Source organism: Labrus bergylta, chromosome 9 (assembly GCF_963930695.1).
Source record: "Labrus bergylta chromosome 9, fLabBer1.1, whole genome shotgun sequence".
NCBI lineage: Eukaryota > Metazoa > Chordata > Actinopteri > Labriformes > Labridae > Labrus > Labrus bergylta.
Genome location: NC_089203.1, coordinates 17,823,897 through 17,842,388, shown reverse-complemented (window position 1 = coordinate 17,842,388; position 18,492 = coordinate 17,823,897). Strand labels below are relative to the sequence as shown.

General features: G+C 38.6%; 3 protein-coding genes across 3 annotated transcripts; 1 reads left to right on the top strand and 2 right to left on the bottom strand.

Annotated features, from left to right (window-relative positions):
* Positions 1-785: 785 nt before the first annotated feature.
* On the bottom strand, positions 786-6,028 carry fibpa (fibroblast growth factor (acidic) intracellular binding protein a). The gene is made up of 11 exons (XM_020635770.3): positions 5,643-6,028; positions 5,445-5,529; positions 4,492-4,690; positions 4,221-4,347; positions 3,260-3,360; positions 2,890-3,023; positions 2,279-2,387; positions 2,086-2,149; positions 1,880-1,966; positions 1,656-1,753; positions 786-1,107 (listed from the first exon to the last, which is right to left on the bottom strand). Exons 2-11 carry the CDS (start codon positions 5,527-5,529, stop codon positions 1,038-1,040), a joined length of 1,074 nt encoding a protein of 357 aa, XP_020491426.1. The 5' UTR covers positions 5,643-6,028; the 3' UTR covers positions 786-1,037.
* Positions 6,029-8,528: 2,500 nt separating this feature from the next.
* On the top strand, positions 8,529-11,164 carry ccdc85b (coiled-coil domain containing 85B). The gene has a single exon (XM_020635773.3). The coding sequence runs from the start codon at positions 9,316-9,318 to the stop codon at positions 9,916-9,918; it is 603 nt and encodes a 200-aa protein (XP_020491429.1). The 5' UTR covers positions 8,529-9,315; the 3' UTR covers positions 9,919-11,164.
* Positions 11,165-12,801: 1,637 nt separating this feature from the next.
* On the bottom strand, positions 12,802-16,878 carry fosl1a (FOS like 1, AP-1 transcription factor subunit a). Its single transcript, XM_020635771.3, has 4 exons — positions 16,456-16,878; positions 15,692-15,949; positions 14,212-14,319; positions 12,802-14,091 (listed from the first exon to the last, which is right to left on the bottom strand). The coding sequence occupies exons 1-4, from the start codon at positions 16,564-16,566 to the stop codon at positions 13,534-13,536; spliced, it is 1,035 nt and encodes a 344-aa protein (XP_020491427.1). The 5' UTR covers positions 16,567-16,878; the 3' UTR covers positions 12,802-13,533.
* Positions 16,879-18,492: the final 1,614 nt, after the last annotated feature.

Sequence of the window (18,492 nt, the reverse complement as noted above, 5' to 3'; positions counted from 1 at the left end):
TTCCTGCAGTATTTTCTCTTGCAAAACTTTCAGTCTGTTATGTTGCAAACTGATTAAGATGTTGCTTAACTCACGCTATTCTTTATTAGTTTAAGTCTGACTCAACAAAAAAATCAAACCTTCAGGTCACCCTTAACAACAAAATAAATTAAATGAGCAGTAATATAATCGAAGGATTCATTCCAAAATATAACGCCCATTGCACAATGCCCGTGTTAAATTTGACTACTGTATATTCTTTAACAGACATACTAACCTTGGACCTGCAATCATTCTATTTTTAAAATGCCGGGAGCAATAACTTTATTCTTCTTCTGTTTGTGTTTGAAAACCTTTTCTTAGCCTGAGATTGTTTATTTGTCCTGTCTTCTGGGTGGTGGCAGAGATGACAGCTGTCATTACGGGGGATGTTGTTAAAAAAAAAAAAAAATCACACAGATGACCCCCTGGCTGGACCAACTGTGCCCCCCGGTTAGTCTCTTAGTCCCATGACCACACACAGGCACTTAAAAAACACAACATGCGTCATTTGTTGGTTATATTTTTAAGGCTAAAAGAATAAATCATAATGAGTGCTGGGGGCTAAAGTAATTTTGTGATTTGCTTCACTTAAGCAGTCTGACTTATATCTTCTTTGTCTTTGTCTCTAATCCCCGACCAGCAATAAAATAAATCAGTCAATTCTGTCCCTGGAGCGGGTGTATGACAAAATTTCTGACTCAACAGATTAAATGTTTACTTAAATTGGACCAAATTGTACAAGAGAACATAAAACAGAATCACAATTTGATGAAAACATGATCATTTTATTTACAAACCAAATATACAGACACTGTGGGGACACAAGGCTGCAAACAGAGTGGCTGAAAACAATAATGGAGGTTGAAAAGCAGAATGAATTACTGCTTGTACAAACGAATCAAGGAAAGCACAAACTGAAGGGCTAAGATAACGGCTTCAGCAAGGGAACGGACAGGGAAAAAAACAAGGGAAGAGTTGGAAGAAGAGAGGAGTGCGCCACTCAGAAAAAAAATGCTTCAGTCGTGATACATTTTGAAGATACAGCTTTTGATGACGCCCATGTATCTGTCCCACACAACCTGATGTCTGAGGGGCAAAAACAGAGACAGAAAGAGAGAAAACTGTAAGTGAATGGAGCACAGGGGTGCTGTAAGTCTCATGACAAACTGTAATTGTGAAATCTGGGTGAAGAGAGTAAATGAGGCAATCTTTGTCTGCTCGAAGTAATGAGGGAGGGTGGGGGGTATATGATTCTTTTTATGAATATCTCTTTGTTAAGCACGTAGTGGTGCAGGGCTGTGTAAACCCTTAACGACATTCCTGAGTGTTCGCATGAGAAACAAGGTAACTACAGTTTAAGAAATCAGGGCCGAGATAGGGTGACACCCACTGGCAGAACAAGGATGTCAATATAAAGGAGGATTTTAACTTACTACTTAATGCCTCAGCACTGTTTAACGACTGCCAAAGTGAGTATCATTATTCATTTATTGCAAAGCACTCTCAGAATCATGACTATTTTTTTTAGCACAGGTTGTCCCCCTTTGGAATTTAAAGCACTGGAAGGGTTGTGCCAGGAAAGGTTGTGCCAAACACTGCCTGTAAAGCTTGAGAATAAAATTCCATGTACTCACTTGAAAGTGTCGAGTATGTGAGCAGAGTTAGTGTAGTGGGTTAGGTAGAGCCTCATGTCCGCAGCTGTCCATCGGTCTGAACGACACGGCTCAATAAACTGGGGGAGAAAAGGAGGGGGTGTTACATCACACTGTCTCAAAGGCAGCCCTTAAAGCTGGTTCTGGTCTAAAGAAAAACCCTTGAATAATTTGTATTTTGCTTCAAATTTTGTACAAGTGCACACCTTCTCCACCAGATCGATGAAGAAATCACGGACATCTTTTGTGTTTGTTAACTTAGCTGCGATGTTGACAAGCCCTCTGGAAAGATTCTACAAAAAAAAAAAAAAAAATGATGACATTAAAAATATATTTATAATAGTTTTCTTTCATTGCGTGAGAATTACCGCACATTACATTTAGGATTTATTGTGGGTGTGATGTTTCTCACCTTGAAATTAGCCTCCATCTCATTAAAAGCTTTAGTTTTCCCTCTGAGAGCTGTACAGACCAGACTGAACAGAGAGCATAGAATGAAAAATGAGAACGTATACATAAGACAGTGTGGAAAATATTTGAATCCAAAGCCAGCATGCTTCTAAGTAGTCAGCAAAAATGTGTACGTTTGTCTTTGTGTCCGTTACCTTTTGTGTTGATCCAACAGATCTTTGTCAGTGATTAAAATCTTAAGCTCTTTCAGCTCCTGTAAAAACTCTTTATCAAGATCCACATCCATGTCCTCCACCATGTGATCTTCAAAGTAAGAAATGTTCAAATGAGTGAAATATTTTTTTCTTCTTTTTACTATTAACACTGCTTGTTATTTCTTTACCAATTATCCTTAAGTTATATCATAACCCAGACTCTTCCTAACACACAAACATTTTTCAATTTGATAATTAGCTACGTACAAATTCCTCTTTATTCTAATGAGGATTTGCAAAACCTGAAGGACCTCTGGTGGTCACAGAGCTTCACTGTAGGGGGAACTGCTCCAAATGTTTCTTTTTCATAACAGCCAACACAAACAGCGAGCTTCTTAGTCTTGTGTAAAACATTCTTAGAAAGCCCTTTATAGAATGTGTTCTTCTTGGATTGCATAACAAGGTTTTATCGCACAACAGGCCTCAAACAGAAACAGATTAAGGTGGCTCCAGCTGATTAATATATTTGTGTTATAAATGATTGAAAATGTCATACATGAGCCTTCAAAAATAGTAGCAAACAGCCAAAATAAACATTGAAAAGGGCTCACCGACAGCCCCCACAGTCCAGTTGTTGATAAGCTGTCCAGCACAGAAAGCAAAGTCCTGGAAAGTGAGATATTGCAGCTTTCTTTTCCCCGTCTCAAAGCGATTGTTGGCAAAGAAAACAATGGCAGCATAATCCCTGAAACAATATAAGGAGGTGTCATACGAGTTAACAAAAAAAAAAACAGAGAACTTTGTTATTAGTAGTTTGAACATACTTAATACTGGCCTTATGCATGTGATGTTCTGTTCAAGTAAGCCGACAGTACAAAACAATGAACTAACTTGAAAAAAAATCGAAATCTTTAAAGTGACAAAAATGCTTTGGAAAAGAAACTGTAGTAAGGCTTGATCTCAATTCCTCTCACTTATTACCTCCCAAGCTTGTCAGATAGAAGGAAATGCTGTCGTATGTTCTCCACCAGGGGTCCCTTCAGTTCTTCCACAACTTTGAAAACACGTTTGAAGTTGTCGAACTGAAATCAAACAGCAAAAAGATTTGACTACACTTCAAACAACATAATCAAACCTGTATTGTGCTTGCCTTAGCAGTAATGAACTGTACCCACTGCTTGAAAAATATTAGACAGTAAAACACCTTCAAAGAAAATGTTATTTATTTATTTAATTAAGACAGTACACATTAATCAACATATCAGCAAACAGCATCTATGTAAATATGCCAGAATTAGCACAAAAGCTAAATTTCATCCGTAGTTCTGAGGAGGTACTAAAAACATCAAACAAATTTACAATAACAGGACCCCTCAAAGGACAGTCTGCAGAACATCCATACAAAACAACTCACAGACCAAAAAACTAAGTGGACACATTTGTCACATGAGAAATAACAGAGCCCACATACAATAAGCTTATTCAAATTGCAGGTTGAGCCAGAAGCCCCCGGGAACGGGCACCAGAAGGGGAGGACAGACATTATATACAAGTACATGACTGATGTGTTTTTAACCTTTGATTAAGTTTTATCTTAAAGGTTAAGTTGTTCTCCCTGATATCTGAACGTAATTTGTTCCAGGAATGTGTGCCTCTAACAGACACCACTTTTTGACTAAATTCAGTTCTGGTTTGTGCTCTGGTATTTATCCTTTTGTTTCGTTTGAGGAAAATGTTACAAGTGTAAGGACTCAGTTTTTCACTAAAACTCAGAAATTAATTAAGAAGCTACAATGAAGTTAATGAGGGCACCCAAACAATAGCCAGCATACAACTAAAAGTAAGACAGGTATCAGAAACAGAAGTAGTTGGTTTAGTAATAAAAAGGTAGTATTTTTCAACTGTAGAGAAACAGTTAGTGTGCGGTTCAGAATGCATTTACCTGCCGTCTGCAGCTCTTCAGTGTCACACTTGTCTTGGCACTGATATCGTCCAAGTCTTTCTTGGTTCCTTTGGAGAGTTTCTTTCCCAGGACCTCGCGGACAAATGCATCATCAAAGGCATAGTATCTGAAAAAAGAGAAGAAACTTGTTTAGAAGACTTTCTAAATGTATTTAAACTCTAATCTACATGCCATTGTATCAGTTCAAAGAGGAGGCACCTGCAAATCAGACACTTCAGACACACAATCGAAGAGCGCATCATTACATCACCTCTCTATGAGAACGGCTTGTCGGTGAGGTGTGATCTGGAACAGCAGTTGATTGGCTAGTTTTGCTGGACTGTGCAGCAAACGCTCACACATCTGGAAAGTCCTGTACTGGTCCATAGTGTCGCTCAGCAGAACATCTGCGCTTGCCTCACACTCCTCCATCACGCCTCCTTCCATTCGTACCTTCACAGCATCATTCACTGTTGGATTAATACACATGCTTAGATCACAAGGCCTGGCTATCAAATGACGGCTGAAGTTCTGTTATCATATTGCTTTCTAGTATTTGTTGTACAAATTTGTACCGCATCTGGATTATTACTCCTCGGTTCATTACAGTATCTTATGCCGGCTGTTGATGTGAATGCAGCAGTTAGTTATCTAGTATTGGTCAGATTTTTCCCGTGAAGCCTTTCACACTAGGGCACTGGTGGGCCCATATTCTTGGTGTTAAATACAGTTTTCTAAAACTTTTTTAAGCAAAAGTGGTAAAAAAAAAATAAAAAATTGTGCAAGACAACACAAAACTAAGCAAAAAATAAACATTGTGACGGGGGACAGTAAAGACGGTTGCAAGATTGACAGACATGACCGAGCAGGAGATGACAAATTCACACGGACAAAGCTAACAAACAAAGAAACAAATAATATGGGGGCGATAAATAAGAAATATCAACATAAAGAAGAAAGCACAAAAAGAAAAGGGAAGAAAACACAAGTTGCCCCATTTTAAACACAAGTTTTATTTGGTTGGTTTGAGAGTGAGAAGCAAGACAAGTGTGTGTGTGTGTAAAGATGTATCTATTAATGTGTTTGTGTTAGTATTAAAAGGTAAATGACACAATCATAGTTTTACAGAAATAACCACCCACTGTATGTGCATTTTCGTTAAGCCACTAAAACAGGACTCAACAGAAGGTGCCCGGTCCCATTATTGAACCGTGAGACTAATACCTGTGTATCCATCCAACCACAGCTTGTAAACCTCTTCATCCATGATAGTAGTATTACCCACGAAAACATCCAGCTCTACTGCCATCTGCAAGGAAACAGAGAGGGTGGAGGAAACAGCAAGTAGGTAAAGATATGTTCAGTATTTTGAGAAGTATCAACATGTCATATTATTTTATTATCTTAAAACACACAGCCTACCTTCTTTGGTTTGGTCTTAACCAGTTGCAAACACCAATATGCGCTAAATCCTCAAAGGTTTATTTTTTAATTTGTATTTGTTGACCCTTCATTTCCTTCCCATGTCGTCTTTATTCGCTTCACCATTAAAGGTTAGCCTCTTGTTAGCCTCTTGTGCTAACCACGTCTCAAAGTCAGCACCGTGGAGAGGCGACAAGAATGACAAACAGACAACACTACGTTCAGTTAAAACTAAGTTAACACGACTGCACAGATGGGCTGAAATGTATTTAAGACACGATCATCTATCAAACGGTTAGTAGTCTGTATTACAGTTATCGGTAAGCATTGTCAACAACAGCAGGCACCAGCTCGAGAACTTCCGGGTTTGTTACGTCATCGGAAAAACCTTCTTTTTTTTTTACACACACAGCTGAAAAGCTCGTTGTGTTTAATGCCGCTTACATAAACAACACGAAAAATGGAGACACATGAACTGCTTCGAGTTAAAGAAAGATAAAAAAAAATACCTCATTATCACATGTGTATGGAAGCCCATTTCCGCCGGTTAAAAAAATAAAAATGAAAATAATAAATTAGGAGTCATAATTAGTCATAATTAGGAGATAAAAAGGGGAAATTATGAGATATAAAGTCATACTAATGAAATATAAAGTCATAATAATGAGATAATAAAGTCATAATAATGCGATATAAAGTCATAATAATGAGATAATAAAGTCATAATAATGCGATATAAAGTCATAATAATGAGATTATAAAGTCATAATAATGAGATAAAAAGTCAAAATTATGAGATATAAAGTCATAATTATGAGATATAAAGTAGAAATTATGAGATATAAAGAAGAAATTATGAGATATAAAGTCATAATAATGAGATAATAAAGTCATAATAATGAGATAAAAAGTAGAAATTATGAGATATAAAGTCATAATTATGAGATATAAAGTCATAATAATGAGATAAAAAGATATGATATTGATATTATGAGACTTTATTATTTTCATTTTTATTTTTTTTTACTGGCGGAAATGGGCTTTCATACATTTGTCTATTTTATGTATTGTAGACTATCTAAGTATCATAAGTAGGCTATATCTTTGCGCACCTCTGTGTAAGAGGTAAGAGGTACGATATTTTTTATTGTGAGCCCCATAACGTTTAATAGTTAATAATAAAATCATGATAATCAGGCTATGATGTCTTTACTCAAATGTTTATAGCCATGTTGGTCAAGTTCCTACAGAACAGAGAAATGATCTAACATAGGCTAAAATTTTTTGCAACTATTAAAGACACTGTAGCCTATGAACCAAAACCTGCATTCATTCATTCATTTATTGCGTTGCTTTAAGTGTTAAATGGAAACTAGGATGAACTTCGATCATCCTCAGACAACATGCCTAAACTGGGTGTTAGATATTAAGAAAAGGCAATTCATTAAAATTTAAAATGATCTAAGAAATTTGTTTTATTCCAGTAGCATATAGGCCTACACATAGGGAGGAAATAGCAGTGCAGCTTGTAAAATATTTACAGTCTAAAACAGTCTTAATGGACACATTTTCTATGTCTGTTTATGAAGTAAGCCTAATCCATAACATTGAGTTATATATCACTTTACAGAAGCATACAGGCCAGAGACATGTCACTCAGTACAAACATGACATTTTTTTAAAGTAAAAAATCCACAAATCGCACAGGAGCGCATTTTGCAGCAAAGGCTGTATAGACCTAGTGTAGGCTACTGTTGATCTCTGCTCTTTCATTTGTGCTGTGTTGTTTCTAAACGTGTCAGATCAGAGACAGGCCTCCCCAAAGTAGTGCTTTGCCTGCTGCGTGTACACAATCTGCTCTCTTTTCCTGTGGCGATTTATCTGAATAAATCCCCGCAAATCCCTCTCCTCGCCCTCCCTTTCTGTGTTCCTGCATGTGTCCTTCAAAGTCACAACATAACAGAAAACGACTCAGCCAACGTGTCTTTTTGTGGGATCCCTCGCGGCACATCAACACTCTCATTTCTAACCTCTCATGACACCCTGATTCCGTCCCCAGATCTCCCTTGCACGGTTAACACCCTACATTGTTCTGGCCTCAGTGAAACAATAGAGGTGGGACAGAGGGCGGAAGGATGTGGCTGAATGCCTCAGCATAAACGCATGGAAAAAAGCCTGCAGTCACACGTTCCGCCAGAGATCTTTGAAAAGAAATCTGTGCAGCCATGAAATCGCTCATGCTTCAACTACATTATAGGCCTACTGTACACCTTTCGTTGTATTGGATGGTATATAGGGCCTATAGATGTTTTACTCGTAAGTAGCCTGTGTTTATTTTTTATTTTTTGAGGATGTGTTTATTCAAATAAACATAAAATCCCAAAGGAAGTGGAAGTATTTCATGCCCACTTCCTTTTCCGAAAATTCAAGGTATCCCTGTTACTTTGGTTTCATGGCAAATTAGGGTCAAAAACATTATTAAACCCAAATTGGGGCGCACAAGCACGGAGGGAGCACATGGATGGAGCAGATATTTATCCTCACATCAGGCCTTCAGTAGGCCTATATGTGAAGAGCCACTGGAAACCACAGAGGAAACCACAAATATTTGTGATTACTATCTAACCGATGTGTCAAGACAGCAGCCATTACAAAACTTCCGGAGAAATCACTGAAGATAAAACCAATGTTGTTTGAGAGCAAGATTCAATCGAAACACCACAGATAATGAAACACATCTCATTTATAAAAAAAAATATATATAACTGTTCTTATTCTTCATTATAGTTGGTCCGCTTGGTTCCGAATTCATGACCGTTTCTAGATAACTAACTACAAGTCTTTGCTTTTATTTTGAAGGCTCTAAGGAAGGCTGTGCGAGCAGCTCAGCGGACTGAGCCGTGGAAGTGTGGGAGGCAGACATTGTTGTGGTAACAGTACAGACCAAGAGGATGACCGGAGATGATGCACTCATTTTGAGCGGATTGAGGGCGAATTAATAATATTTTTTTTTTTATGTACATAGTTGTCGTCATACAAACTAAACAAAGCGGCTGCACTGTAGCCCACGGACTCGTCATCCTGTAGCCAGCGCTGAACGGAGTTCATTCAGCCGAGGAAAAGGGAAGCACAGCCTGATGAGGCGATGCCAGCGACGTAAAAAACACAACATCTGCAGGGTGTGCATCCGAGGCTGCCCGGATCAAACCTCCTTGGATCGACGAGGCTTTTATACAAACAGCACAGGGAAGCCCACAAGGCGACTGTTACCTTCAAAACGAGAGGAGGTAAAATAAGGACAGTTGTGTTGTTTGAGGCCTTTGAACAACACAGCCTGCTGCTGAGGAGATGACAGATCGACATTAACGGGGTTTGCGGTGCAGTTACATTTACGACCTAGTTAAGAAAAAAAAAAATCCGTGGATTCAGCACAAAGAATGAATTATTTCACTACGTCTTGAAAGACAACAATCTAAATTGAGATTTCACATGTTTCTGCCATGATTTGTCCTCCGGTTCTGTCGTGATTGCACACATGACATCTGGAGTACCCTACACTGGATGTAGATGAAGCCGAGGATGTGATGAAGGCTCTGCACTGAAAGATCAATCTACATCTAAGCGCTTTTATTTGATTCTCAGGTAGCCCTTAGGTGTTTGCATTCAACTGAAGATGGGTAGCGAAGGTGAGGTCATAAATCGAGAACTGTCGAAGATTTCAGATGAAGATTTGCTCGCGTGCTCCAAAGAGGAGCTGGTGAGCCGGCTGCGTAAAGAGGAATCAGATAAAATATCAGCTCTCATCCAGCGAGGACGCCTGATAAAAGAGGTGAATAAACAGCTGCAGGGACACCTCCTCGAAATCAGGGAACTCAAAGTCATCAATCAGCGCCTGCAGGAGGAGAACGTGGAGCTGCGGGACCTGTGCTGCTTCCTAGACGACGACCGGCTCAAAGTGAAGAAGCTGGCCCGGGAATGGCAGCTGTTCGGGCATCACGCAGCCAAAGTGATGCGGGAGGACCTGGGCGGATACTTGAAAAAGCTCGCCGACCTGGAGCGCATGCAGGACGGGCTGGTGAAGGAGAACCTGGACCTGAAGGAGCTGTGCCTGGTCCTGGAGGAGGAGTGCGTGAGCAGGAGTGACTCCAGCCCCGGGGGATCCACCGAGCTCAACCTGCCCTGCATGGTGGCCCGGGACCTGGGGGATGGGAGCTCCAGCACAGGCAGCGTGGGAAGCCCTGACCAGCTCCACCTGGTGTGCTCACCTGATGACTGATGTCAGGTTTATGTCTGCAATCAAGGCTTCTCTGACTCGAAAGATAAACCTCTAGAGTAGAATTGAAAGTTATGGATAAACAGAAGCTTTGTCAGACTATAATAAATGGTGCAAAAGCATAAGGGCCTTCTGAATGCTGCAAAGATGTGTGTGCCACCAGGTTTTCCCTTGACAAAGATTCTACCACTACTGACATTTTCAGGACTTTACAAAGACATTTCATAGATGTTTGCAAGATTATAATGTATCAACATTTTACAGTGTTTTTTCTATAGACTTCTGTTTTTTGGGAATTATCCTTTTTCATTAGTCTGATGTTAAAAAAAATAGGGCCAAAAAAGTGGGTCACATATATAAATTTATCTCATGCACTGGACTAGCCTACACTGGCAGACGCCTTTTTTCTATTGCACTGGACAGCGTAATCATGGATCTTTAAAATTGCAGATCTAAAGATCCATTTCAATCCAGTTTTGAGCCATATTTAATCCACTCAAAATCTTACAGCACTAAAAAAGTTGAGAAAAAAAAGAAAGAAAAAAGGAGACTATTTGATATTTTGCATTTGCTAGATGCCCAAGAAGGTGTAATATTTAATGCACTCTCTTCCTCAGGACAGGATTGGAGTTGCCATATGTGCATGATGATTGTCACTCTTTGTACAGGCGTGTTTAGCAGTCTGATGTGAGGCCCTTCAGGTTCACTGTGGGAGGGGCTGCTGGTGCATAATGCACATGTGCTACAGCCGGGGCAGAGCCAGCACACTCGTGAAGGTTTTGGATCAGACGGGAATAAAAGATGTCCTCGGACCTCACTCAGAGCTGAACTGTGCTGTGACTTTTTTTTAAAATCCAACTGGAAACTCTTTTTATTAAACTGGAAGGTCTACGAGTTTGAATGATTTCTATTCTATTCAAACGGAGCTGTTTAAATTCACTAGTATTGTGTTTTTTATGACTTTGTTGTTAAATTAGCACATGACAGTTTGTTTCAAGCTGGCGATGGTCAGCTTTGTCTTCTGTAACTCATGCTTTGTATTTACCTTGTAACATTATTGGGATAATCTTGACTTCAACCCTACTTTTTCTTGATTTATCTGTATTAACTAGCATTACTAACAATTTCAGTTTAAATCATAGATGATCCACATGCATTAGTAAAGATTTATTTTGTCTTAGCTGTTTATTGGTGGACTATGCTCGTAGTGCATTGAAGAGCTTTAAATACAGTGGGTATGATGATACTATGTGCTGTTTCAGAGCTTTATTTTCCATGTTTTGCTTTGCAGAAACAAGCATTCATGACACACACAATTCTGAATTGATTTCTGCACTTTTTCTTTTGACCTTCATGTCTGAATCGACTTTACTTGACTGATCGTCCTCTCGTGTCTGTCCCTTCATACAGACTGACTTTATGGATGTTCATCAGTTTTATTTTTGGACCCCTTTTGCACAGTCTGAAGAGCTGAAGAGGGTGGTAATGCTTTTAGCCACTTAGTGAGCCTCACAATTTTCTACTCCTTTATGCGTACCAGATGTCAATCTGACTCTCGTTCCATCTATATTCCCTCTCTCTTGCCCCGTTTTAGCCGAGCAGTGTAATGCTTTCTGAGCCATAGCAAGAGGTTCCCTTACATTATTAGTGAATGACAGATAACACATTCAAGATTGTCAGTTTATCAAGCAAACACCAGGGCCTGTATTCACAAAGCCTCTGAAATACTAAGAGTTGCTCCTATTGACAAAAGAAAATATTTTTTCTAAGACTTTTCCCTTAAAGTTAAGACTAGATCCTTTTAAAGATGAAAGTTATTCACAAAGCATCTTGGCCCTTAAGAGAGCTCCTAAGGTGTAAAACTGTTAGGAGTAGTGAGGAGGACTTTTAACAGGTTTAAGAGTTTCTCAAGCTGAGGAGAAATGTTCTCCAAAATTATTATTAAAATTATTTGTGCAGACATCAGACATCTACGAATGTTTTCAGTGCAAAGTGAGACATGCATTTTGAGTTTCTCTACATGCGGTCACCTCCACATGTGCATCCAATCACTAATTAAGCCTCTTTACATGCTGCTCTAACTCACAGCATGGGAAGAAGCTGCTGCACAAGTGGGCATGTGATTTCAAACATTTTGTAGGCGTTATACTTTAAAAGTACGTCTTATAACGAATCAAACAGAGATGTTAATTTCATAGTGTTTATAATTACACAATGTCTGACTAGATTATATGATTGACTTTTTTTTTTTTTTTTCTAAACGCCTCCTCAGTAAGATAAATGTTTCTTTATCTTCCATGCTCAGAGTTTCCCTCAGAGTGTTCCTACATGTAAATCACAGCTAAAAATCCTTGCTAGGAATTTTGAATTTAAGTTAGGAGCTCTCTGAGAGGATTCTCCAAAATGTTTGTGAATACAGCCCAGATCTTTTAAATTAGTGTCTGTTAAAGGGCGGATACTTTGAATATCGCCATTAATGATTTTCTGGGTGTTATTGTTCTTTAAATCGTAAAAGATTCAGCTTCGAAGATATAACACTTCAAATTGAGTGACTTGTTGCACCAAAAATAGTCAGTTTACAACAGAAAGATAACAAAGCCTCACATTTGAACAGCTAAAACCAGACAATTATAATACCAATACTAATTTTTGTAGAATTAAATTTGAATTTCAGTTTTTCTTCAATCAGTCAACTATCAGTTCATTGAATACTTATTTAAGTCATACATAAGTCATGTTCCAGTGTATTCTGGTCTGTTTAAAACATTATTTGGACACTTTAAATGACTCTTTCTAAATAAAATGTGTTTTTTTATGAAGATGCATGTCAGTTTCATCAAATACGCCATTGATTTTTACTAATCATAATAATACGACACAACCACATTTTGAACACAGCAATGAACCATTTTCTTTATTTTCTGTAAAGTAGTACAGCTCTGTGAAATGGTAAAGTAAGGCACTGCTGCTACAACAAGTTCACTTGTCTGAAAACATTACCAAAAATATATTAAATTCTCAAAAATAAATACATGATCATGTCATTAACTCCTATGGTCCAGCCTTAGTGGTCAATAGTTTTCATAGACATTTTTATGATTCTTTAAAATTCCATAAAAAAATAAAGACCATTTAATTCTAAGTTTCCCTTTAGTGCGAACGTTTATAAAGTGTTTCTTACCATGACGTAACTATGTAACATGTTGTTTATTGCAACATTATACTAAATTATTATTTTCCATATATTAATAAAGTTAGATATAATAAAGTTAGCTTTTATAGTTCATTATAGGTTATATTCTCTGCATGCAATGCTTAAAGTAAACCTTGAACATAATTATTCAAACACATAGCTTTTGAAATTAGAAATATAAAGAGTTTATGACACAGCAAAGAGTGTTATATTCTTATCTTGATAATGCCACTATAGTTTGCATCTCATCTGCATACACAATTAACTTTCTGAAAAGATGAAATGAAGTAGATGCACACAGCTCATTTTGAAATGCCTATCATCATTTTCTTTTCCGACATATTTCCCAGAGATTCTTTTTCCTACACACTTTGAATACATCAAAATGAACATTAGTGTAATTTCAGTGTGAATGGTGTCGTCAATCACAGGGTGAGGATGGTCGGGGAATGCAGGGAGTGATCTGATTGGTCCCCGCTACTGCTGCTGCGGCGGTGAGCAATCCCACAGGGCTCTGGAGCGCGAGACTGAGGGACATTTCCCTGATGGGATGCACCGTGGGAGGAGATGGAGGCGTTGGTGTCCAGGGGGGCGGAGGGATAAGTGAAAACCATGCTGGCGGTGAAGGGGGTGAGAGAAGGAGTGGATGTGAGGACTGGGGTGTGGAGCGACTCAGATTCAGTGACAGCATGAGAGGAAGACGATGCTAACGGCCTGCTGGGTATGGTTATCTTCGGTTTGGGCTTCTCCATCTTTGTTGACATTTTAGTTGAGGGTCCAGGTCTACTGGAGTCCTCGGGCTCCATCTTGATGCCTCCAAAAGAGGAAATAGATGGATGAGGGTCAGAATCTGAATCAGAGTCCTCGATTTTACAAATGGGACGGTGAGCCTCCAACACCAGCTCGAGCTTGTCTTTTTCCTTTTGTAGATCAGCGATTTCCTTCTTTAAACGGGACTTTTCATCCTCCAGCTGGTCAGTCTCCTGTAAGAGGGGAAAACAGAGAAACACACATACATCTAAAAACCTTGTCATGCCTGATTGAAACCAATTACTTGTACTTCAAGCATTAATGATACGACATTTTGAGAAATGCTCACTCACATTTTGCAGTGTGTCTGTAAGCTCCCGACGGCGATTTCGACATTTTGCTGCAGCCAGTTTATTCCGCTCCCTCCTTACTCTACGTCTCTCCATCTCTTCACGGGACAACTTTGGTGGGAAAAAAATGAAGAAAAAAGATTCAAATACAGAGAAATTGGTCAACCTGACACAACAGAGACACCAAAATATGGAAGTTGGTCTGGTAGCTGGAGAGGTACCAGGTCACTTCCCGAGTACTGCCCATGTGCCCTTAAGCAAGGCACTGAAACACCCAACAGCTCTGGTGCACTTCCTGCACCTAGCTGTGTGTCGCAGCCTCACGCTGACATCTCTCCACTAATGCATATCAACATGTCCTGTTTGTGCATGTCTGTATATCTGTGAGAAGCATGTCTCTCAATAACAGAGTGTAAAACCAGAATTTCCCTCAGGTATTAATAAAGTGTCTAAATTTTTTTTAAATGTAACTAAATGACATTTCAGAAACCACCTTAAGTCCAAAGTTGGATTTTGAAACGTTCTTTCTTTAGGCTTTCGTTGTGATTTTTTTTTCAAATCAAAAGTACAGGGAAAACAGGAAAAATACTACCACCGTGTGTCGACCCTGAGTCATCACAGCTGTGGTGGCTGAATGATTTTGAAACGCCTGAGCTTTTGTAACTCCCTGTCTCTGACTTCTCCAAACATGAATAATTATGAATAATTACAGTTGATCCAATATTTCCCGCCCTTTTCAAGATGATGAGTCACACTCAGACCCCAAGCGATGACTCAGTCGTGAGTCAGAGCAAAATGACTTGCCCCTGTGAGTCACATGATAGTCTACTTCCTGTAACATCACAACTCCCAAGAACAAAACTGTGACGGGAAAGTGTGCCAACGTGTGACTGATGAAAGCAGAGAAATCAGTCTGCGGTGCTGATCACCAAGGGTTTTAAGGCTAAAGTTAAAGTTGAATTGGGTCACTCAACATCTCTTATCTTGCTGGTACATGTAACATTGCTCTGTTGACAAAAAGCAGATCTTTGCAAACAGTGTGTCATAGGTGAGCATTTAACAGAGTCAACATTGACTCAAAGTAAACTCCATCAAAGAACATAAACAGTGTGGGCTTATTTCTAAGTAATTAACATTATTTAAATTAACTATGAATGGAAAACATACTTAAATTATGTACGAGATAACATCTTTGTGAAATCTTATCCTTAATCTTATTTCTTAATGGCTGCATTTGATGTGTCAGTCTAAAGGAAATTACACTGTTGTGTCAGAGGATATTACAGGATATTACACAGTAGTTACAAAAGATGATTGCAACCCCTTGGAAAATATGAATCCCAATAGAGGTCCCTTTTCCCTCAATTGCACCTTTCAAACAGCATAAATGCAACAAATCCACAGCTATGTGTGTATTTTCAAAATACCATTCTTGGCACTATATCTTCAGAAAGTTGTAGTTATTTCGGGACTTTTTTCTTACATGGTCGTCATTTCTGCGCCTTGTTGAACCAGCGATGTTTGCAGCAGATCTTATGACCCCCGGTCTGAGGAAATGTGAGTGTGAGGGTGGTGGCCCAAGCGGGCGAGCCCCTGAGAGGGTTGGGTAAGGCGGTGCTGGAGATCTTGAAGGACCAGGTGAGTGCATAAGAGAGGGCTGAACCAGCCACTGGAGATCCTGGTTGGTTGTGATGGCATTGAGGCTGGGTACAAACTGACTGCTGCCAGCCATTGTAAACTTCTAGGAAAAACAACATGAAGAAATATAGTCAAAGAAAGTCTTTGTATTTATAGAGAAAATTTAAAAATGATTATGCACAGATCACAGTGTTTTACAGACAAGATAAATAGGAAAGAAATGTATTGAAAAGTAATAGGCTATCACATGTTGCATGGGGTCTAAATAAAAAGTAAAATAAAACATCAGTAATTATGAAGATGAATAAAATATTTTTTATTGTCACATTATTCTATTATCTGCACTATTACTGATGTATTGAAATGTAATGCAAATTGACAATAAGCCTATACGATTTTATTTCTGATACATACAGTAGAATAATTTAAATAACTATACTATATATAACTTATTAAATTATAGCCTCCATATAATTTGCTACATATACAACTTTAAAACTTACTTACAGCTAGACATTTTAAAATTGTTCTTTACAATATAGTTAACACTGTTTGACCCCTTTCTGCCTGGGACAACCTGTAACCTAGTGTCCATGGAAGCACACCTACCTGCTCCTGTTGTGTGGTGCTCGTGCTACCCAGGGATGTGGAGTTCGACCCGGAGACGTTGCCTGTGTACGCCGGGTTGCCTCGTCCTTGATTCCCAAAGTTTCGGTACATCCTTTCTGTTTCAATCGTTTAGAAAATGTAACCCAGCTGTGGCTATAAAGTCTTCGGGTCTCGCGAACTTTCTTTCGGCTTGAATCTCGCGTGTCAATTCAAACTTGGGGCAAGCCCACCTTCTTGCGGTAAATCGGTAGAGTCCAAACACGTCCGTCTTCAAGGGGGAACGAGGAAGGAAATGTCTCCTAGCTTTTTTTCCCAAATTGCCTTCAAATTTCCGAAAACAACTTTCAGTATATCCTCTCGTCCTGAGTCATTAATCTACAAGCCAAAGTCTGGGAGTGATTGTGAGGGTGTAAACTCTTAAAGCGGCTCTATAGGTGCACCACGCCCCTCGGTAGTTACGGGAAATAGTGCTGTCTGGAATCTCTCACGAATCTACCACGTGCTGTGACGTCATTGACCATATTTGGTGAGAGTTTCCTCCAGAGTGTAAAGTGGGATCCCTAAGACTGGTCTAAGTTTCTGTTGCTCTATGACTAATATTACATTTGAATATTACAACTACAGTTTTACAATAACTCACACTATATTTGACTGAAGCTAAGGTAAAAAAAATTGTGAGGTAAAAATTTGGCAAAGTTTAAAAAAGGCATTGTTATTTAAATGTGTCATAAGATAAAGAGACTTTGGGTTTTAAAAATGTAATTAAAATGAACTTACACGAAAATATAAAATCAGAAAAAGTTTAATTAGTTGTCTTTTTTTGCTCCAAGTAAAATCTTTTTTTTTCCAAACATTTCTTAAGGGTTATCTATATGTTTTTATTTAGTGACGTTAGTTTTGCTACAGGCGTCTCAATAAAATCTGTCATTTAGAACTGATTACTAATATTAAATCAAATGGGAATATAATAAAGAAATTCATCTTTCATTGATTTAACTGTAATTCATATATTTTTTGAATTACGTAATTTTACGTAATTTGTTTTTCATAATTTTATTATGATGTCAAGTTCCAGTTGTAATTTTCAGATACAATTCAGAAGTTTATAATGAAATGAAGTGAAATGATGAAAGCATTGTATTTTTGAAACAGAAGTCACTGACTAGAATGTCTTACGGTAGCACAAGTTATCACCTTTGAAATGTTATGGAAAAAAAAAACTTACACACTATAGCTGCAGGTCTGTGAAGAAAAAGCAGATAGCCAAAAATGCTTTATAGTGGGCGCAAAGCTGGGTGCTTGTGCCTAAATGTGCTGAGGTTTTTGGCAGTCACTCTCACTTCACAAACCACATCAATGTGCATGCATGCCTGTGGAGATGAGTCAGACAATTGCCACAATGCTGCTTGATTATTTCACCATCCGTTTCAATGACTGTTTTTTACTTGCTATCACGTTATAGCACCTAGTACAGATTGAAAAAAGTGCATGCAGTAGATTTGGAGGGCTTACTTTGACAGAACAGCTGCTGACCTTGCAGTCCCTGAGGACAGAGTTCCCGGCAAGGGCTGATTTCTCAGAGCTGCTGACTGTTACACCAATGTCTCACATTAATGCTAATTCTTCTCCTAGGAATAAGGATTGTTATTTATATTTTTGAAAAACAGTCACTAAAGTTCATTGGAGGGACAGTTTCTAGTCCATTGTCTACAGAGAAAAAATAACACAGATTAATAACCCTCTTGTCTCACCTCTATTGAAATTGAGACATTGAACTACAGGTTTCAGTTTCTTCATAAGTTATGAATGAGAGCAGAGACAGTGAACAAAACCCGCCAAGAGCATAACATTTAACAAAGCCTAAATATGTTACTCATCAGCTCATTTGTCTGTTTAGTCTCAGATGTCATCAATATTGCTCCCTGTAATAATAAGGAATCTATGCAGGATGTTTTTTTTTACAGTGTTTGGTGGTATTATACGAGGGGCTTGTAGGGTAAAGGTGAGTGTCAGATGACTAAAGCTTTAGGAATGCAA